This window comes from Peromyscus eremicus, unplaced genomic scaffold, assembly GCF_949786415.1.
Source record: "Peromyscus eremicus unplaced genomic scaffold, PerEre_H2_v1 PerEre#2#unplaced_58, whole genome shotgun sequence".
Lineage (NCBI taxonomy): Eukaryota > Metazoa > Chordata > Mammalia > Rodentia > Cricetidae > Peromyscus > Peromyscus eremicus.
The window spans coordinates 457,022-479,740 of NW_026734302.1; the positions used below are offsets into that span (position 1 = coordinate 457,022).

The 22,719-nt window shown below is 41.6% G+C and overlaps 2 protein-coding genes across 3 annotated transcripts in view; one reads left to right on the top strand and one right to left on the bottom strand.

The window, feature by feature from the left end:
* LOC131901231 (disks large homolog 5-like) overlaps window positions 1-22,719 on the bottom strand; it is a 156,998-nt gene that overhangs the window by 25,204 nt on the left and 109,075 nt on the right. The gene's annotated exons all lie outside the window — the stretch shown is intronic.
* On the top strand, window positions 10,680-21,659 carry LOC131901226 (putative leucine-rich repeat-containing protein DDB_G0290503). Its single transcript, XM_059252453.1, has 6 exons — window positions 10,680-10,863; window positions 12,844-13,006; window positions 16,174-16,305; window positions 17,370-17,553; window positions 21,404-21,456; window positions 21,557-21,659. Exons 1-6 carry the CDS (start codon window positions 10,731-10,733, stop codon window positions 21,657-21,659), a joined length of 768 nt encoding a protein of 255 aa, XP_059108436.1. The 5' UTR covers window positions 10,680-10,730.

The window sequence follows — 22,719 nt, forward strand, 5'->3', positions numbered from 1 at the left end:
TCAAAGAAAAAAAAAACCACATGATCATTTCACTAGATGCAGAAAAGGCATTTGACAAAATCCAACACCCCTTCATGATACAGGTCTTGGAATACAGGGAACATACCTAAACATAATAAAGGCAATTTACAGCAAGCCAACAACCAACATCAAAGTAGATGGAGAGAAACTCAAAGTGATTCCACTAAAATCAGGAACAAGGCAAGGCTGTCTGCTCTTCCCATACTTATTCAATACAGTACTTGAAGTTCTAGCCAGAGCAATAAGACAAATAAGGAGATCAAAGGGGATACAAATTTGAAAAAAAGAAGTCAAAATTTCGCTATTTGCAGATGACATGATAGTATACATGAGTGACCCCAAAAATTTGACCAAGGAAATCACACAGCTTATACACACCTTCAGCAACGTAGCAGGAATCAAGATTAACTAAAAAAAATCAGTAGCCCTCCTATATAAAATTGACAAACAGGCTGGGAAGGAAATCAGAGATACATCACCCTTTACACAAGCCAGAAATGATATAAAATACCTTGGGGTAACTCTAACTGACCAAGTGAAGGACCTGTATGACAAGTACTTTAAGTCCCTGAAAAAAGAAATTTAAGAAGATGTCAGAAACTGGATACATCACCCTTTACAATATCCACAAATGACATAAAATACCTTGGGGTAACTCTAACTGACCAAGTGAAGGACCTGTGTGACAAGAACTTTAAGTCCCTGAAAAAAGAAATTGAAGAAGATGTCAGAAAATGGAAAGATCTCCCATGCTCATGGATAGGCAGGATTAACATAGTAAAACGGCAATCTACCAAAAGCAATATACAGATTCAATGCAATACCCATCTAAATACCAACACAATTCTTCATAGACCTAGAAAGAACAATACTCAACTTCATATGGAAAAACAAAAACCCAAGATAGCCAAAAGAATCTTGTACAATAAAACAACCTCTGGAGGCATCACAATCCCTGACTTAAAGCTCTACTATAGAGCCACAGTAATAAAAACAGCTTGGTACTGGCATAAAAACTGACATGTGGACCAATGGAATTGAATTGAAGACCCTGACATTAATCTGCACACCTATGAACATATAATTTTTGACAAAGAAACGAAAACTGTACCATGGAAAAAGAAAGCATCTTCACCAATTGGTGCTGGCATAACTGGATGTCATCATGTAGAAGGCTACAAATAGATCCATATCTGTCACCGTGCACAAAACTTAAGTCCAAGTGGATCAACACCTCAACATAAATCCAGTTACTCTGAATCTGATAGAAGAGAAAGTAGGAAGTAGTTTTGAATGCATTGGCACAGGAGATCACTAACTAAATATAACACCAGTAGCACAGACACTGAGAGAAACAATTAATCAATGGGACCTCTTGAAACTTAGAAGCTTTTGTAGAGCAAAGGACATGGTCACCAAGACAAGTGACAGCTTACAGAACCGATAAAGGTCTTCACCAACACCACATCTGACAGAGGGCTGATATCTAGACTATATAAAGAACTCAAGAAATTAGACATCAAAATGCCCAACAGTTCAATTAAGAAATGGGCTATAGAACTAAACAGAGAATTCTCAACAGAGGAAGCTCAAATGATGAAAGACATTTAAGGAATTGCTCAACATCCCTAATCATCAGGGAAATGCAAATCAAAACAACTCTGAGATACCACCTTACACCTGTCAGAACGGCTAAGATCAAAAACACTAAAGACAGCTTATGTTGGACAGAATGTAGAGCAAGGGGAACTCTCCTCCACTGCTGGTAGGAGTGCAAGCTTATACAGCCACTTTGGAAATCAATATGGAGCTTCCTTATAAAATTGGGAATCAATCTCCCCCAAGACCCAGCTATACCACTCTTGGGCATATTCCCAAGGAATGTTCAATCATACCACATGGGCAAATGCTCAGCTATGTTCACAGCAGCATTATTTGTGGTAGTCAGAACCTGGAAACAACCTAGATGACCTTCAACTGAAGAATGGATAAATAAAATGTGGTACATATACACAATGGAGTACTACTCAGCAGAGAAAATCAATGACATTGTGTGGTTTGCAGGCAAATGGATGGATCTAGAAAAAAAATCATCCTGAGTGAGGTAATCCAGGCTTAGAAAGACAAACATGGTATGCACTAACTTATAGGCAGATACTAGATGTAAAACAAAGGATGACTAGACTGCTACTCACAACTCCAGGGAGGCTACCTAGTAAGGAGGACCATAAGAAAGACACAGGGATCGCCCAATGACAGAGAAATGGATGATATACATGAGCAAAGTGGACGTGTGGCAGTAATGACGGGCAAGGATCAGGGAAAGAGAGTGTAGAGGAGTGGGAGATACCAGCTGGATCAAGAACAGAGAGGCAGAACAAGGAAAGAGAGACCATGACAAATGAAGACCCCATGGGAAAAGGAAGAAGTAAAGTGCTAGAATGGTCCCCAGAAATCCACAAAGATACCTCCACAATAGACTACTGGCAATGGTCAAGAGAAAGCCTGAACTGACCTACTCTGGTGATTGGATGGCCAAACACCCTTACTGTCATGGTAGAACTCTCATCCAATGGCTGATGGAAGCAGATGCAGAGATCCACGGCCAAACCCCAGGTGGAGCTCTGGGAATCCAATTAGCAAGAGGAGGGATTGTATGAGCGAGAGATGTTGAGACCATGGTTGGAAAAATCACAGGGACAAATAGCTAAACTAGGGGAAATACATGAAGTATGAACCAATAGCTGAGGAGACCCCAAATGGATCAGGCCCTCTGGACAAGTGAGACAGTCGATTAGCTTGATCTGTTTGGGAGGCATCCAGGCAGTGGGACCTGGACCTGGACCTGTCCTTAGTGCATAAGCTGGCTTTTTGGAGCCTGGGGCCTATGATGGGATACTTTGCTTAGCCTGGGTGAAGGGAGGAGAGGACTGGACCTTCCTTGACTGAATCTACCAGGCTGAGCTGAATCCCCAGGGGAGTCCTTGCCCTGGAGGAGATGGGAATGGGGGGTGAAGTGGAGGGAGGGGAGGGGGGAAGGAGGCAGGGGAATCCGTAGCTGATATGCAAAATTAAATTAAATTATAACATAAAAAAGATAAAATTTGTATCAGATTTTAATGCTATTGAACTGCAAACTTTTAAAAAGTTCAGTTTTAAAATTCTTTGAGAATTTCATCTATGCATACAGTGTATTTTGATCATATTACCACTCATTCCTCACAAATGGGCCCTGATCCACTCTGCTAATCCCAACATTACTAAATCCATGCCTTTTGTTTTGTTTTATATTATCTACCTAGGGCAGCACTGCATGCCCATATGCTCATGTGTTAGAGCCATCACTGAGTTTGCTCAAACTACCTGGCATCAGCACCCTAAAGTAAACTCACTCTTCCTCCTCCAAAAGCCACCCACTGCCACCAGCTTCTCAGTTAGGGGTTTGGGCCAGTGAACACCTTTCTCTTCCATACTAGAATGTTCATGCCTTGACCTTGGAGTTCATGAGTGCAGTAGTCCTGTCCTGCCCAGAAGATACTATTTTATTTCAAGTGTTGTAATATGCTACAAACATTTCAGAGATATCAAGTTTTATATCAAATATGATTATGTGTTAGGAGGAATTCTGAAGAAAATGTTAGTGTTCTTATTTGACTGATAATATTCCCATGTGAGTTATAATTAAATGAATCAAGGCAGTACTGTATCATGAATCTGACTGTGGCTTTTTATACGTGAAAATTATTGAGGTAATTTCTTCTGTCTACATAACTTCTAAAATGCAGAGTCAGAAGCTGAAGGTGACAAAAGACCACTGGAAACTGCACTGAGGCTATATTCATACTCTTGATATTTCAGATAACCATGATTTGCATTTGGTGTTTGAAAGCTGGTCTGCCTGATATTTAGGACATGACTGTCAGTTTACCTCAGTTCTTCTCTTACACATTAACATAGAGAATTACAGTAGGTTTGGTGATGTAAACAGTGTGTTCACTCCAATGCTGAATGCTGCCATCTACAGCCCAATGAATAAGGCTAGAAAGGGAGCCCTGATGTCATCCTCATCAGAACAGCATTGTCCTTGTCGACAGCCTGAATTTTGAATTAAGTGGATAGTGTAGGCATCAAGATAATTGTGTTTATCAATATTCAGACCCCATTGGACTCCTGTCTGGATTGTTTTACTGATTTTGTTTCTCGTGATTTTGTATGTATATACATTTATGGGTACATATATATGTTTAACATATTTCCAACCAAAATCTGCTTCAGTAATTCTTCTCTATTTCTTTTTCCAGAAACATGGTCCATGATGTTCCATTTTTTCTTACAAGATTTCAGAGACTTGAACTTAATATACAATATCATATCAAATGTGGACATGTTTTCTCAAAGAAGGATCCCCATTGAATTATTTTTATACTCTGAGGATGATGTGTAATACCAATCACCAAAGCATTAGCAAATAAAGACTGTTCCCACACATTGTCAGACTTCCTCCTATATTTAATTTTCCTTATTCTGACTTTTCTTGATTAACATTCTGGAGTGACCCATCTCATCCTGACCTTTCAACTGCAAGCACTTCTACATTTCATTTCATCAACTTGCTGCATCTCCTCTTTACTTAAAGGATTCCAGACTAGTTATTTAATGGGGTGTCCTTGTGCTGCTGAGCTCAGAGCTAGAAATCCCCTACTAAGTTTGCTGTCTTTATAAAAATAACATCCCCAAAGGCAAACACGATCAGCCCATCACATTCTGGAAAATCTGTGAGATGGCATCAGAAATTGGTAGTCTTAAATCCTCCATTTCCTTCTGACTTTTCTCTAAAATATGTCCTTAAAAATTTGACAGTGGGGATTTAGCTCAGTGGTAGAGTGCTTGCCTAGCAAGCACAAGGCCTTGGGCTTGGTCCTCAGCTCTGAGAAAAAAGTGATCTAAATGTAATCTTCAGAGTATCTAGTCTGTTAATATTTCTGGACCAGAAACTCTTGCCTCTCCATTATAATAATCCATGCTAGAACCCAATATGTTTTGTCTCAACCTCTCTGTATCATGTGCTGCAACAAGGATTCCTTATTCCTTTTCTAGAGTTCTATACAAACATTGGAGCATTCATTTAGAAAGATTCTTGGGGGCCTAGAATGCCAGGGCCCCCTGGATAACTAGTATTTAACCCACCTCCACCTCACATATCAACACAAAGAAAAAGTGAAACCACTGAGAAACAACTGGAATGGAACTAAATTTGAGGGCTATTTTTGGGAACCACAAATCCTAGAATTGTCTAGAATTAAAGGGCTATAGATACTAAAACAAAAATTCTGAGTTCTTCAACCATACCTAGTTCTCTGACCAATATGGGGAAGAAGGACAAATGTTCTAAGTCCATCCTGCCTTTGGTGAACCCAATAAACACTATAGTGTATAGCCTGAAAACTGTATATACTCCTAACTGTCTCTCTGTGTTTCTGTCTCTCTGTCTGTCTCTCTGCCAATCTATCTATCTATCTATCTATCTATCTATCTATCTATCTATCTATCTATTTCATCACCTATTTTTATCCATCCATCCATCCATCCATCCATCCATCTTCTCCTACAACTACTCTTCCTCTTTTATTTCTCCTTCTACTTGATCTTCCCTTATTCATCCCGGATATTATAACCATTTTTGCCCCCCTGAAGTTTTACAGGGCTTTAGAAAATGCTAATTACATCATAAAAATTAAAAAAAAACTTTTCTCTGTAGGTTTTATTCTCCATATTTTCCCACCCAAAATCTTTATAATCCCTATCTTTCCTGGTACTTGCTAAAATATGAGGTTCCTTAGATCTCTGACACTGTGACACTAAAAATATTGTGTAAAGGAGTGCTTGTTAAAAAAATGCAAGTTGTGCTTAAAATGAGCCCCAAACCTACATCCAACAACTTGATACTTTAATAACTTGCAAACTGTATATACTCCTAACTGTCTCTCTGTGTTTCTGTCTCTCTGTCTGCCTCTCTGCCTATCTATCTATCTATCTATCTATCTATCTATCTATCTATCTATCTATCTATCTATTTCATCACCTATCTCTATCCATCCATCCATCCATCCATCCATCCATCCATCTTCTACAAGTACTCTTCCTCTTTTATTTCTCCTTCTTCTTGATCTTCCCTTATTCATCCAGGATATTATAACCATTTTTGCCTCCCTGAAGTTTTACAGGGCTTTAGAAAATGTTAATTACATCATAAAAAATAAAAAAAACTTTTCTCTGTAGGTTTTATTCTCCATATTTTCCCACCCAAAATCTTTATAATCCCTATCTTTCCTAGTACTTGCTAAAATATGAGGTTCCTTAGATCTCTGACACTGTGACACTAAAAATATTGTGTAAAAGAGTGCTTGTTAAAAAAATGCAAATTGTGCTTAAAACGAGCCCAAAACCTACATCCAACAACTTGATACTTTAATAACTTGCAAACGCATCATCTTAGTTTGTTTCTTTATATGACAAATGTAATTTACATACAATGAATTCAATGAGTTGAAATATTCAGTGTTAATTAGTTCTCTACCATGAAGTTTACAAAAATGTTTTCTGACTAAATAAATTCTTGTCAAGAGGTAAAATCTATAGAGTTTTCTAAATGGAAAGTTGTACTCAAACCCAGAAATGCCATAAGTCAGAAATTTTACGGAAGAGAAAAAAAATCAAGATCATATATGAAACTGCTGTATTTATTAAAATTCCTTAGGACAAAATTCATTACACTTGTATAAAATTAGAGTGTAATTCTCTGTTTAAAATAAAAGTGATGGAAGATGCCACTTAGTTTCAACCTTTTATACAGAGAAAAGGAAAATCCATGCTAGAACTTGCATTTGATAGCCTTAAAATGGCCTGCAAAAAGAGCCTGTCTTAGTCAGGGAGTATTCTGTCTCTCAACTACTTGATACAAAAGACTTTCAAAAGATCAATGAAACCTCCTGTCAAAGCTTGGCTCATGGGATTGTAGGCTATGTGAACAGATGAGATCAATCTGAATGCTATAGAAGTGGGAAAGAAGGTGAGGCACTTACAAAAACCTCCTTGAAATACAGGCTATGTAATCTAATGAAATCCGAGAGAAATTATTTCCTGATGGACTGGCTCACAGGAAGCATTGGGGATGCTTGGTTATCACAAGCAGAGGTCTCACACACACTGGAAGATGATGAAGGAAGGATGAGGTTTTCCTGATAAAATATATATGAGAGAAGCAGTGCTTTGCGGCCAATTCACTGGGCATGATAGAGCACTGGGCTGTGCTTACAGAAGAGGTCAAACATAAAATGGTTGATTCACCAGGGACTTCAGGACTTGTGTTTGCCTTTAGTGCCTTTGCAGAGCTCCATTGGAGAATGTGAACTTATACAAACAACTAACATTTTAAGGAATGGGTGAAATGTTGTGTAACAATTTTCCTTTGTATAACATGAAATAATTTCTATTATTTTTGAGATAATAATTACATTATTTTCTCTTCTTTTTCATCCTTCCAAACCCTCACTACACTCCTCCTTGCTCTGTTTCTAATTTATGACCTCTATATTCATTAATTGTTGCTATGTTCATATACATATATATGTGCATAAAGATATATGTGTGTGTGTGTGTGTGTTTCTGTGTGTGTGTGTGTTTCTGTGTGTGTGTGTGTGTGTGTGTGTGTATCCATATAGTTATATATTCCTAAATGTAAACCAATCATTCTGTATAGCTAGCATATATGTTTTCAGGACTGATCATTTAATATTGAGTATCCAACTGGTGTGCTCTTCCCTGAGTAGGACTATTTCCTTAAGTCTCAGAAAGTTCTGTGGAAAGAGATAGGAGGTTCATAATACTCAGCAATTAAACCATGGCTGGGAAAGCTGAAATTTACAGGATTAACAAGGCCCTTCTGCTCCCAAGGTTAAATAGGTGTAATTAAGGAGAACTGAGGAAATGAGACCCTCTGTCTCATTCAGCTGCAAACAAGTCATGCAGACACATTCAGAGTTCTAGTCTTCATGAGTCACTCATTCTAATGTGAGCCTTTGTGATGCCACACATTAGAGTTTTTCATATTCCTATAAGTAACACCATACCTATACTCCTGTAATAACCTCAATAAACTCATTAATTTGAGGGAAAAAGAATTACACAATCTTCCCTGAGAGGCAGACAGATAAAGAGGAACTGACAAGTAATACAAAAAGCCAATTTCTGGCTTCCTTTTCATTTTCTGTACTGAGACAAAGGCTTAGTAGGCTGTGTCTTCCACCAGCAGGCTGCCTCTTCCAGCTGTCTGGTTCAGGACAGATAGGTATGTTCACAGTCAGTCCTGAACATGGTCACGTGAAGCTGCAGGTGATCACCCAGACTGTCACCCACAGTCAGAGGACCTAGTTAGTTCCTGTGCTTGTTCCCGCCAGAGTCCAAGAGTTTCCAGCTTGGGTAAGCTATCTCTGTGGTTTTCCGCATCATGATCTTGACCTCACTCTGGTTGTTTCTGGGTGTTTGAACATTTAGAAATAGAAAAAAAGGAGCTGGGCATAGTGATTTCATGCCATGATCTCAACCAATTGGGAAATGAGGAGGAGAATGGAAGACTGACTGCAGTGCAAGTTCCAGGAGAGCCTGTGTCTCAAAAAAGTCATGTGAACTGTGCCACCATTCTCATGGCTGCTGAGGCCATATTTGGGGAGTCTGAAGCCAGGCTTTGTCTTGTGCATCTCTGAGTAAGCTTGAGGAGGCTGTCCCTTGGGTCACCTGAAGATGTGAAAAGGACAAGAAACCAGCAGAACCCTGAGACACTCCTCTCCCTGTAGAAGACAGGAAAGTTGACATTCACAGAGGGGGAGTCTCAAGCCTGAACTTTGAGAAGCGGCTAGGCAAAGTCTTATCCCCCAGTTCATTTCCTGAACATGATCCAACTACCAAGAGTGGGCTGAGATGAACATTGTGGAAGGCAGGTGCTGTCCGCTGTCAGCACCTTGATCTCAGGGCATTTGGAAGAACATGAACCCTCCTCTGGATGGGACATCAGTGAGATAAGAAGCAGGACCATGCAGAAGGGGTTTCTGTCTTTGCTGGGTAAATAACTATATATCCTGGGCAGGGTATCTGTTCATGGAAGTGTGATGTTTCACAATTGATTGTTAGAAAGACCAAGCTGTCTGAGGTCTCAACTATACAGCTGACTCCAGGTCTCTTTCTAATTACTGGGATTTGCAGGCAATCCTTTATACTTTTCCATCTAGATCTACTGCCTCATCTCTGGATTCATGTGAGCAATCACACTCTCTGAGTATCTCGCCCCTCTCTCTATACCACCTCTCTACTCAGATTTATTTACCCCCAATACTGTCATCTATGTTCTTAAAATAGTTTTTATATCAGTTTAGGGGACATGCCTTGCTCCCAAATTCCAGGATGTACTCAACTTTTTGGTCTTCACAAGACTCTATCTAGAAATGAAGTTGACAATCACATTTATTTGCTTAAATCTTCAAAATCTGAAATGACACAGATCACCCAAAAGTTTCATCAGTCCTAGGTTGCAAGGATCATGCTTAGGTCCAGAGATTCGGTTGAAGAACATGCACTCCAAGCTGACCATGACCTGGCTTCTCTTTATAGCGATATCATGATAAGAAATGTGAGGTTTGGATATAACAAAGCTGTATGATGCAACAACTGTTGAGTCTCTCCCCTTGCCTGCCCTTCTCATGTCCTCCTAATGGATCTTGTACCCAAAGCTAGCAGTGCCACCTCTTCAAGAGCATGTGGATTGGAACAGGTGGCGCCTAAACTAGGCATTTGGCTTTTGTTTACTGGTTGAAGCACCACATCAGTGATCTACATCACGTTCTACTCCATGATTGTATGCCTGGTTTGTGTGTGTGTGTGTGTGTGTGTGTGTGTGTGTGTGTGTTTATGTTTCACTCATAATGCCTCTCCATAGCCAACACTGAACTCTGACTTGCTACTACATTTTCCTCAGTCAATGATTTCAAGGATTGGGTCATCCTACTCTTTCCATGAATTGCTTGCTTTCAATATCTGAGAGCTCACCTGGTCTTAGTGGCTCCATCCAGACCTGTCCAGAGCTAGTCACATCTTCACTCACAACCTCATAGCTTGAGTTAGCTTTACTGACACTCTGGGGGAATCTTCATAACTAACTATGTGACTTTTCTTTGAGCCCACAATCTCTAAAATCTGAGGATCTTCCCTGGGTGATAGTTCACTTCAGAGGTCTCATCCCTACTACTCCTCATTGTCCTGACCTCATTTCTAAGCATCCTTTCTTTCTCAAATTATTGATTATGAATCTTAAGGAGGGAAAATCCAACCCTGGACAATGCACGCAAAGTGAGGTTTCAGATTCACTTAGATAAAGTTTCTAATGAAGCAGAGGCCTAGATTTCTGGCTTTGGAAGGAGGATTATAACTAATGGCTTCCATTGTGAACCCAGAGGCTCTTGCAAATGGCACTTTGGTTTCAAGTCACTTTTGGGTGAGGTATGTAGCAGGGATGTAACAGCTATACCATGTGACATCAGCACATGAACATTCTACTGTATCCTGGAGAGCCCTGGCATTCCATGTGATGTCACCAGTGTTGTGGCAACGCCAACTGTCATTGGGGCATTTGTGCAGTGTCTCGTGTTTCACCTACAGACATGCTGACTAGACTGAACAGGATTCATGGGAGACAGAATGACGAGCACAGGGAGACCAAAGGGAGGCAGAAGGAAGATGGCCTTCAGTCTCCATGTCACACATCAAGAAATAAATGGTTCTGGGGAAAGCGCAGTGAGTCCTGGGAAAGGGATGGGGAGCTTCCTGAAGGAGGAAGGCTTCAGTTGATCCTTCTAGGAGTGGGGCTAAGGAGGTGAGAGTTTGAGAAGCCATGGGCCTATTTTAGTCCTCTTGAGTTCTTCAAGAGTTCAACAAAGTTGAGTATGTTCAAGGTTAGTTTGACAGAGAGCCAGGGATGGTCAAGGCTGCAGCTGCTCTGTTGAGGGCCCTCTGCTTTCACTCTGAGTGGGAAGGAAGCACAGAGGGACTAAAGAGGTTTCAGTACCAGCCCTGCACTTCACACACACTGGATGTCTTTTGGTGTGTGTCACTAATAACAAGGAGAGTAAAGTCCCCTGGCGAGAGCTAGAGGTTCTCCCAATTTAAATAACAACCACTAGCAAGGCAGGAGCCACCAAGGATTGCTGCATGTCAGTGACCTCTAAGATTTCTGAATTCCTGCCTCTCACTAGCCAGTCATCTTTCCTCTACCTTGAGTGCAGGACTGGGACATCACTTTTCCTGTAAGTTTTTGTTCTTGGTGTCAGAGGGCTGACCTGTGGAAGCCTAGTCCTTAGGTATTTTCAGTCATACCTTTCAGTAGTTGATAACTCCTTTGCTAACATCATGATGGATGGAATGTATTCTGATGAAGATTTTGGCAAAAGTGTCATCATTACCTATATGATTATCATTGTTCTGACAGGACCCACATAATCCTTCACCACCCCCATACATTGTAACTGCCCCGTGGATCTTCTCTAATGTGCTTGTTCACCTTGTGGAACTGATCTTCCTTCCCCATTATCCTGAGCTAATTTCTTAGCATCCTTTATTTCTCATCTTATTAGTTAGCATTCTTCAGGATGAGAAGAGCCATTCCTGGGCAGTGTTAGGAAATTGAGTCTTGCCCTCCATACATGATGAACTATTGAATTAGAATGAACTAGATTCTAATGAATCAGTGAGATCTCTAGATTGAAATGACGAGGTGCTGAAGGCCCTGCTCTGTCTCAGGGAAGGCTGCTGGAAAGAGGAGCTTGGCTTTTGGTGAATTGGGGAAGAGTTGGTTATCAGATAGGTGATGACATTAGCAGTGACCCTAACAGTCCCAATTCTATTGTATCCTGAGAGCCCTTGGCATCTTCTGTGAAATCACCAGTGTTGTGGCAATGCCAACTGCCCTTGAGGCATTTATTAAGTGCTTACAGGGTTCACCAATTGACATGTTGGCAAAACTAAGCACACTGATTGGCATAGAAAGCACTGGTTTTCTAAGCAGAAGTTGATGCCACAATTGGTCCTTCTGTTAATTGGGTGCAGTAGCTGTTAACATCTGAAGCAATGGGCCTATGCAGCTTACCTGGGTTGCTAAAGAGCAGATCCAAAGTGGAGGATTTCTGAGGGCAGAGGGCCAGGAAATGTCAGGGAGGCAGATGCTGTGCTGGGACCTTTTTCAGTTCATTATGATGGCAAAGAATGCTAAAGGAGGCCCAGAACCACTAATGAGGTATCAGGGTAGGATGTTGCTGCACTTTATTCTCAGTGGATTTCTGTAGATTTCATGGATATCTGATATAAATACCAGGAAGGGAAACTTTCCATTCATGTACCCAGGTCTGAGACATTCAGTTGCTTTAGTCCTGCACACAGGTTATCAGGGCTGAGGGATGCAAAGCACCAGGCACTCCAGGACTTTCTTGCATCACATCAGGTATCTGGTGAGAATTCCAAACCAACATGGCTGGCCTTGCTTATGCCTTTTAGGGACAGTGGGGCTGAAGTAGGGCCTGAGGCATATATCTATCCCTAGAGATTGGAGATAGACATATGGCTTATGGTACCCAGTTTAAGGATATCTGCTCGGATTTTTGAGGGCTTCATTGGGTGCCATGCATTTCCTCTTCCTCAGGACTCCTCTTGGGACTCGACATGATCTCTCTTGGCCCTATGCCATTCATCTGGACAAATTCACTTGTGTTTATGTACCTACAGGGACTACTAGGAAGGCATCATCCACACCCTTCTTCTTCACTGAGCAGGAGCAACAGCTGAACCAGGTGGATAAACTGACCCTTCAGCTACAGATGATGACCAATGAGAGGAATGAACTGCTGGAACTCCTGGCCCTTTATAACAACAATGAGTTGAACAACAGGTATTCATCATGCCCTTTTCTCTGGTGACTGTCTTGAACCTACTGTGTCCTGAGTGCATCTGAGAGGCAGAACTGAAGCCTGTATGATTGAGATAGGACATAGTCTGTTCTGAATCCTCCCAATGAAAACCAGAGCTTGTGGCCTGAATCACAATGTACAGAGAGGGGCAGTAGTGTGTAAGATCACAACATGCATTTCAAGAGGCCCTGACAGGCATTGGCTTTTAGAAGATGCTCAGTGCTCTGAATTGATATTTATTTTTGCTTTTTGCTATGGGAGCAGCTTGAATGGCCTGGTGGGCCTACTCAGTCCATCCGTGTGTGACCAGAAGGCCTGGAATTCATCTCCGCTCCTCTCAGCTTGTTCCTTATACTATGAGACAATGCCACTTACCTGTATTTCTCTGACATCCTAACTGTATGTGGAATTATGTATGTGAAGTGTTCTCTAAGAGGTCCAAAAGTTGCAAACATGGCAGTGGCAGGTTTTGCTCTTTTCACTTCCCTCTCCCTTGATAAACCATTAGATTACATTCCTAAATTTAGTCCCCAAAGTCATTCTCTTTAGTGGACACTGACTCATTCTTGAAACTAAACACCAAAGTCTAATAATCAAAATTTATTACTTGGCTACACTGGCTAACTGATCCAATCAGATCTCAACAACTCACCCTAGTACAGGTTAACCTTTTCTACTTAAAAACCCACTGCTAAAAAAAGCCTGCTTCTTACTGTCTGCCTTTGCCTGATCCAGAGGCAGGCTCCCAATGCCATGCTTACCCTGTGGGGCAATAAATTTCTTTGTGCTGAGGATTGTGTGTCTGAGTGTGTTTTGTACTGTCTCTGAGAGGCTCTCTTACAGTGTGTGTGTGTGTGTGTGTGTGTGTGTGTGTGTGTGTCCTTCCAGATCCTGTGAGTCAGAGATTGATAGTAGGCCTGAATATTCACATGTCTCAAAGATTTCAGGTGATGTACGTGCTGAGGCCAGGGAACCCCACATTGAGCATCACTGCTCTCAGCCTTTGTGCTCACCCTGGTGCCTCATTGGAATCCTCTTGGGAGTTTATGAAGCCATCCTCATGTAGGGCCTCCTCTACAGAAATACTGATTATGAGTTCTGGATATCCTTGTAAGGAGAAAGAATCTCTGTTCTCAAGAGAGTGGAAATGTCATTGCAGATTTCAGATAGACCCCAAACTGTGGCACAGACTCCTCAGACCCTCTTAGCCAGCTAGTCTGCCCCTATAGATCTACTGAGGGAGCTCATGTAGTCCTGTCTCCTTCCCTATTGACACCCAGACTTTCCTGGCCCTGGGACAGTGAGGCAAGTCTAATGCACATCAGGAGGTCCAGTACATATGTAGATGTAACCAACCGTCTTATTAAATAAGAAACATAGAGCCAATTCAGAGAAGAAAGCCAAGAGGTCAGAACTAAGAGCCTTACCCTTCCTGCTTCAGCTATCCTGCTTCAGCCAAGAGAGCTCTCCGAAAAAAGGGGCCTCTTTCTGTGTGTATGTCTTTATATAGTCTAGATGTTCTGCCTTGTCATTGGTTGTAAACTAAACACGTGACTGCCTTGTCACTGCCTATATGTACTGCCCTCCAGGTCCTTAAAGGCGTGCGCCACCACCGCCACGCATTTGCTATGGCTCTAAAACTCTGACCCCCAGGCAACTTTATTTATTAACATACAATTAAAATCACATTTCAGTACAAGTAAAATACCACCACATTTCCCCTTTTCTATTTTAATAAAAAGGAAAAAAAAGAAAAAGGTTATAACTAACAAAAGAAAAATTATATATAAAAGTACAATAACTATATATAATATATATAAATAATAAATGTCTAAACAATGTCTAGTCCATTTGTATTTGACAAATTCAGAGATAATAATTTCATTATCCTATTTTGTTAAGTCCAAAATGTATCTAATTTATTTTCTATCCTAATTAATTTTCAATTATAATTAACTAACCTTCAACTATAACTAACTAATCTTCAACTCCCTCAGAGATCCAAGAAGGAAATAATATTAGCTAACAAAAATAAAAACAGAAAGTGCATGCAAGCAACTTCCAAAAAAATTTGTGAGTTGACAGAAACAGCCAATTGCCTGGACAGTCACCTGAGGTTTCTCCGCAATGCTGGGGCATCATCTTTAGCCTATAGGCTTAGCATATCTGACAGACTCATTTGTGAAGTAGAATGTACACAAGGTCAACAGTTCAACCTCACATTGGGTGAGAGCAGTCCATGTACCAGAAACATCTGAATTCCATTAGTGTCATGTCATGATTCAGGATTTTAAATTCTGGAAAATGTTGATGGTTTTTTAATTCAGCTCTCCATTCTTCTTGGCTGTGTACATATGGCTTCATCTCAGCATCCCGTTCTTCTCCATATCTCTCTATCAAATGCCAGTCTACTATTGAGAGGTGTGAGCTTAGTTATTCTTTAAGAATAACTGTTTCAGCTGTTGTTCCATAGCATATCAGAAGCCATCGGCCCATTGCCTGTTTAGCTGCCTTCGAAGAAAAGGGCACTGTACCTTTTCCAAGTTGCGAAGGCCATGTCAGGGATGGTGCCATATTGTCCTGGCCTCAGAAGATGCCTTTTGATAAAGCCATAACCACGCTTGTTTAGGCCAAAATTCAGTAGTCCTTTGTTTCATGTCCTGTCTGTCCATTTTGTCCTGTTGATTCGAGGATACTTTGTTGTCCAGTGGCTAACTTTTGCCACAATGAAAGCTAACTCCATACGCAGTTTCTTCAATGCCCATATTTTCTCTGAAGTAGATTGGTACTGCCAGGAGCCAACATGTCTCATAGTCATAACAAAAAAGAAAAATTTTCTAAGTTATTAAAACATTTTAAATGCCATATTCTGTAGATCTCTGAAGGGTTTGAAGATGACCTATCTAAAATATATCTGCTCAATTTTTAAAACATATCTAATATGACTACAAGTTCTATTGTAATGTCTAACTATTAACTATCATTTCTTTATATCCTAATGGTAACAAATAAAATACCACCACATACGTAGGATTCAGGGTGTGAAATCCAGTGGGCTAGGGTAGTACAAAACAGAACCTTAATTCATGTGGTCCCTGAGGCCTGTGTTCATGGGGTTCTTTGCTCCTGGGGCCATGCCCTACCACAGGCTGAATTCTGAACTTGAGATTCTGAAAACACAGCATAAGAAGGAGATGTCAGATGTAAAGAAATTCCCCAAGGAGATTTGTGAGGCCTCGTACAAGTGCAAGAAGCTGAGTGAGAAGACCAACTCCTACTGGTGAGTGCCTAATTTAGATGGGACTCCAAAAATTGGTAAGGAATGTTTCTGGCAGTCTGAAGTTTTTCAAGTCCTGCCTGACCCAGCTGTCAGGAGGAATCTGTCCCACTCACCTCCTGAAGCCAAATGGTCCCAAATAAACACACAAAGGCTTATAGTACTTACAAACTGTATGACCAATGGCTTAAGTTTCTTGCTAGTTAGATCTATCACCTTATATTAACCCATTTCTATTAATTTATGTTTGCCACATGGCTGTTGCATGGCCAGGCTGCTGGCATGTTGCTCCTTGGGTGGCAGCTGGCATCTCCTCCACCTCTGACTTCTTTCTCTGTCTCTCCTTGATTTTTCTGCCTGGTTCCATCCTGCCTTGCCATAGGCCAAAGCAGCTTACTTATTAACCAATGTGAACAATACATATTCACAGCATACAGAAAGACATCCCACAGCAGCTTCTCCCCTCTTCACCTTTGAACAAAGTTGGGCTGTGGTTCTAGTCTGTTTACCTCTTAGCAAGCAGCCTGCCTGATAGCTCTTGGACTTGTGCCTCCTAAACTGAGTTCTCCTAAGAGTGAAGAGTCTGAGAGCTCCTCCCAACATTTTCCTGTCAACTTCTGGAGCTTCTAGCGAGAAAACATGGTTTGCACCATGGATGTTTTCTGTGGCTCTGGCAGGAGCTTACAGAGCTGGTTTCTATGGGACACATGAAATGTATTCCCATTGGGTCTTCTGTCCCCCTTAGAGCATGGTTTCCCTCTACCTGCTCATGTTTTCCCAATACTGTGAACAGTTAAACACCAGGGTGTGTGGGGGAGGTGGGGGATCCAGTTTTCATAGGTACATGAATCCCTTTTGCTGTCAGGGTATTCAGAAGCAGTTTGAATCTTTCTGGAATTTGGCTATTCTCTGGCTTTGGCCTGCCACTGAGTGATGCTGGCATGGCTAATGTGGGTTCCTACCCAGGGTTCATGGGGATGGGGACATGGGACCTTGCAGGAAGGATGGTATTAGGAGGCAGGAGTGGCAGATGGAGGTAGAGCTCATCATTTGTGGTGATATTTCAGCACCCTCTACAGTCAGCTCCTGAGTGAATGGACTCAGCTAAAGGAAAAAGTGAGCATGTTGAAAAAGAAGAACAGAAAGCTGCAGGGGGAGCAGATTTTACTACAAGAGTCCTGCGAGGAGGCGAGGAGGCTCTGTGAGGAGGCCCATGAGAAGATCTATGACCTCTGGACAAGGCAGCAGCAGGTAGGTTGAAGCAGCAGGGCCAAGTTTCCCACTTGTCTAACCATACACATACATATACACACACCCATTTAACCATCTACTCATTTATCCACCTGACCCATCCCATCCAACAGTTCATTTCTGTGATCATTCACAAGTCTTTCTCGGGAGTTATCCTCTTGAAAGGCACTGCATGACTGGCAAGCAAACCCTACTGCTCTGCTAGAAGCTGCAGTCCATTGATGGAGACGAGTAAATCACATTTCATTCACCGATACGTTAGTATGGAAGGAGCGGTGCTATGATGGGAGCCACTTAGGGAGTAGCACAGAGGTCTGAGTGAGTGGGGTCAAGGCTCTGGGTCTCATTTACTTGGCAGGTGTCATATTAGATCAGAGGCAGAAACAGCATGGAAGGAGGAACGTCCCCTACAAGAATCAAACAATGGATCTATTTTAAAATTAATAAGCAGACTTCTTTTTTTTCTCGACATAGAAGTAACTTCCCAGGAAATGTCTGGTTTGTCTTACTGGCTTAACACATGGAACCTGATATTTTGATGCTCACTCTAACATGTATATGGCTGTGTTCTTAGGAAAGATTTCTCCTCATAGTTTTATAAAGTGCTGCATTTCAGGAAAGTGCTGTGGGTGACCTAAGTAGCATCCTACTGTCTGACCTGGGATGTTTTAATATAACATGCACTATAATCTGGTCAAAAGTTGTTGGGTAATGACAATGGGTGACTTCCATTCTCTGGTCTATCACTTCCTTCTGTGAAGGAGTCTGGGTAGGTTTAGGGAGGAGACTATGATGGGTCAACTTGGATCTATCAGGAGGCTTCCTGTCCAGCCATCTCCCATGAGCACCTAGTCTTATGTGGTCAAACTCAGTTGTGCAGAGGTTGTTACTTATCTGTACAATCAGTGAGTCTGGCGATAAAAACTTCCCTAGGAGGGGAAAGAAGTTCAGGACAGGGCAGAAAAGCCTGGCTGAGTCTAAGTGGCTTGTAGACAACAGGGAGGACACAATACCTCGCCCTGTAGTACAAAAGATGTTGCAAGATTCGCGTATTCTCCCTTGCCCTTCTGGGTTCAAGAAAGTTGTGTGTGTGTGTGTGTGTGTGTGTGTGTGTGTGTGTGCGTGTGTGTGTCTATGTGTTGTCTTGTGTTTCTATGGGGTATGAGAATATGAGTTTGAGCCTCTATGTGTATGTTCACTCACTCATGGAACAATGGAACATCTTTAAGAATGATGGAGAGAGACTTCAGTGAGAAAGTACTGTGCCTAATCTAGTTAGTACCACTTTGCATCAGTCAAAGAACAGATGGAGCTGCCCATCACTCTGCATGTCCATACAGCTAACTACAACAAATGACAGAAAACTGATGCAGGCTAACGGTTTTTCAGGTTTTTGTAGAGGCAGAATTATTTATCTGCAAAGAAATCCTCTGGAGAAAACAAAGTAATGTTGTCCATGAAGGTGAGAAAGAGGCTACTAAGAGGCATGAAAGGTGCCTGAGGGTGTGTGTCCTTCTCTGCTCTGGGTGAATTGTGGCTGACCACTGATGACTTCCCTGCATCCTGTTTTGTTTTTCTCCTCTTCGCCTGCTGTCATTTTCTTTTCACCTTTGCCTAACCTTGGTTCAGTTAACCTTGTCCTTGAAGCTTGGCATGGACTTTATTCTTTGAGAAATTCTGAACTGCAGAGGGTCTTGTGGCTGCATCTCAGCCCAGCAGAAGTCCCACAGCTATGCTGAGGTGTGAGGAGAAGCTGTCTCAGTGCACCCTTTAGGCTCCTCATACTCTAAAGCACACACTCCATGTTGTGTCTGCAGCACTCAGAACCTGCTTTGATTCCAAACTTCTTCATACTGAATTAAAATCGGCCTGATGGAGGGTTGAGAGAAATGAGAACTCTCAGACATTGCTAGTAGTGTAAGATGGTGCAGCCCTGTGAGAAGCTATATATAATTATTCAGAATGTTGAATGCAGACGCCAGTGGTCCATTGATTCCAGAATGGAAAGTAGTTGTCCACAGAGAATATGGGACAACAGGTTTACACCAGGACTCATCAGAAAACCCCCAGCTAGAAACTATTCAGATGCCCATCCTTGATTAGGGAAAACATACAATGTGGTCCATGGAATATTGTGAAGCATGGAATAATACATGCAATCATTTGGCTGAGTTAGTTAACCTTCTGTTACTCAAAGAAATTCCTGACACAATCATCTTACTTGGAGAAAAGGTTAATATAGACTGACTTTAGAGATTTTTTTTGTTTTGTTTTCTGAGCTCATTTCTTTGGGCCTAAATTGAGGCAACCTGTGGTTTGGAGAGCTTCTTTAGGAGGAAGCTGCCCCCCTCAGAGACACTGAGAAGCATTGAGTGAGAGCAAGTTGCTGGTCCACTGCCATCCAGTGGTCCTTTGCTGGGGAACTAAGCCTTCAATGTACAGACTTGGGACCTTGCTAGGAGAGCTTAGATTATTGGTCAAGGAACCCTGGGGTTTGCCTATCTGTGTACAGGTTTATAAGGCAAGCACTACATTGACTTATAGGTCTACTGAGTTCTTCTCCCATGTGTTAATCTGACACACAGGCAGGCAAAACACCTGCATATATAAATTAAAAATAAAATGAAAATTATCAAAAGAGAGTAAAAGTACACAATTTTCTCCACATCCTTGTGCTCAGAGTTTCCTGTGTTTTCTGCCTCTGGGCTGGAATATGAGTAGAGAGGCTGTGGGTTAATGAAAGGTCACTTTCTTCTCCATAGTATCCCAGGTGATCTCCTATTACGTCAGTGTTATCTAGGAAACTAAAAACGGATGCAATGTAGTGTGCATACATGTACATATGTGTGTGTATGTGTGTGTGTGTGTGTGTGTGTGTGTGCTTGCACACATATGTATGTACAGGGGTGCAGACCACCCTCCCCTAAAAACGCAAGCTTCTAATGAGCAGGAACATCAAAGACTTGAGGAAAATCTTCAGTCCCTGCTGAAGCAGGCAAAGGGACTTGGCAGTAAAGCTGCAGCATCACTTCACAGTGTACCAGATGAGGTAGGAGCCTAGGCTTCCAGAAGCAGGTGGATCCAAGTGGGTCCACTGTACCTGGATCTCTGTCCTCTTTGAGTTTCTGTTCAACTGGCAAAGCTCCCAGCCACAGCCAGGGAAAGAACACCTCAGAGTGTTATTGTTGACTCAGTCAACAGGAACTTATGTCCAGGAAACAACATGCTTTCTCCTTTGTCTTATGAGGATTGTGTCCCCTTCTTCCATTTTGAGACCATTAGTATGCTCTGAGTATCTCATCTCTTAAGTTAGATCTCCCCACAAATATTTCCATGGTAGCCAGAAACCTAGAGGGGATCATCAATCGTGAAGGGAAGTGCATCCTCTTGCAACTTTATTTTTCATCAAGAACATCACTTTAGAGATAAGTTTCTACCCTTTGGCAGATAGCATACAGCAGCCTACTGCTGATTGCAGGCTCTCTGTAGTGTTTATCAGTTTCTCATGAGAAGATTTACACTGGTCATAAACAGAGTAGGAGATGAGAAGTTAATCCCATGCAGGGGTCTGAGCTTTAGGAATAATCAAAGCCTATTCTGCATTGCTGTGTAGGCTCCACTAGAGTGCAGGCATAGAGTTTTCCAGGAGGTTCACATTCATCTGGTATCTAATCAAGGTCAGCTGCATCTCTGCTGACCTGTGCCTCAGACCTTCTCTTACTTATATTTCTCCAAAATGATGTCTTTGGACTGTTGGAGAAATAGGCTGTTTTTTCTAATCCAGCACAGTATGTATTTTCCAGTTCAACTTCTAGCAGTTTTTAAAATTTGAGAAAAAAATCCTGCCCAGGTGCTCTCTGACCCTTTTCCCCTGGGGAAGAGAGGAATGAACTTAGCTGAAAGGTACTGCTTGATTGTCTAGCTTAGTAGATCTGGTGGGGCCTCAAAAGCTGACATGGCCGGTCCCCACCAGGCTTCTGCTCCAGCTGCCTTCTTCCCCTAGGTTTGAAAACCTCCAGCAGGAACTGGAGCAGACCACAGCCCAGCATGAGAGCCTCCTGCAGATGGAGCTGCTGAAGCAGAAACACTATGTCCCAGGCAAATAATCCACCATTGAGCCCCATCCCCAACAGCAGGGTGTTCATGGGGTGTGTTTCCTTCCTTAACTTTTGTTTACTAGGGATGAATAGGCCCTGATTTTCTTGCCAGTGGCACAGCAAAACTGTTTCTGAATCATATATTTTTAAATGATTTTCCATAACAGCACCTGTTAAGAAGACTGAGAAGGCTGGAAGAAGCCAGAGAAAATTTGAAGGCATGACATTCTACACTCCAGGTTCAAGGCCTCCTCAGAAAATGCCACCTCTTTTCAGCTTTGAACTCACTAGTGATGCAAATATCAGTCCACCATCAGGCGATCCAGCCATAATATGATCCACATCTGTTGGCTCACTATCCTTGGAGAAAAGTTTGTGTCAGAAATAAGTCTAAGATACAGAGAAAACAAAACAAATTACTAAAAACCCTGACTCCATATGTGATGGGAAATCTGTCAATAAAGACTGTGTTTATGTCACACTGCCATCCAGACAGATCACACCAAAAGCATAAGATTCTCTCTACTGCAGTGCCGAAGCTGACGCCATGTCATGGGCAAGTGTAGCTGAAGATAATTCTCTACAGAGAATAAGCCAGTTCCTCACCACTTTTGCTCTTCCATAATGAAATTCCAAAGAAAATTGTAATTTCCTCAATTTTTTTGTTTTATATCTTAGGATACTTATGCTTTGGTTTTTGGTTTTCTTCATTTTCATTTAAGGTTGTGTTAATTTTTGTTATTACTTTTATCTTGTCATTGTTTTAATAGTTTGCTAAGGCTATACACTGTATATAATGACACTGTTTTGAAGGCCCCATTGAGTAAAATGAATGTATTTTATGAATCAAATAAATTTCAAACTGTTCACTCTAAGACTCTTCTTTAGTCAGATGAGGTTTCACACTCCTGTAAACCCAGAACTCACAGGCTTGGATGTATCTCAGTAAGTTCCAGGAAGCTCAAGCTGCACAAGGATTTCTGAGCCATGGGCCTCAGGGCTACACAGGGGGATGGCAACTTGGATGTTGGTGGTATAGCCTACCTCATGGATACCCACTACATAATAG

Excerpts from the sequence above, each read along its gene's own strand:
- LOC131901226 (XM_059252453.1), top strand. The coding sequence starts at position 10,731 with ATGCTGACTAGACTGAACAGGATTCATGGGAGACAGAATGACGAGCAC. Across the intron at positions 10,864-12,843 it reads ATGGTTCTGGGGAAAGCGCA|GGACTACTAGGAAGGCATCA; the intron begins GTGAGTCCTGGG and ends ATGTACCTACAG. Across the intron at positions 17,554-21,403 it reads TCTGGACAAGGCAGCAGCAG|GTGCTCTCTGACCCTTTTCC; the intron begins GTAGGTTGAAGC and ends AATCCTGCCCAG.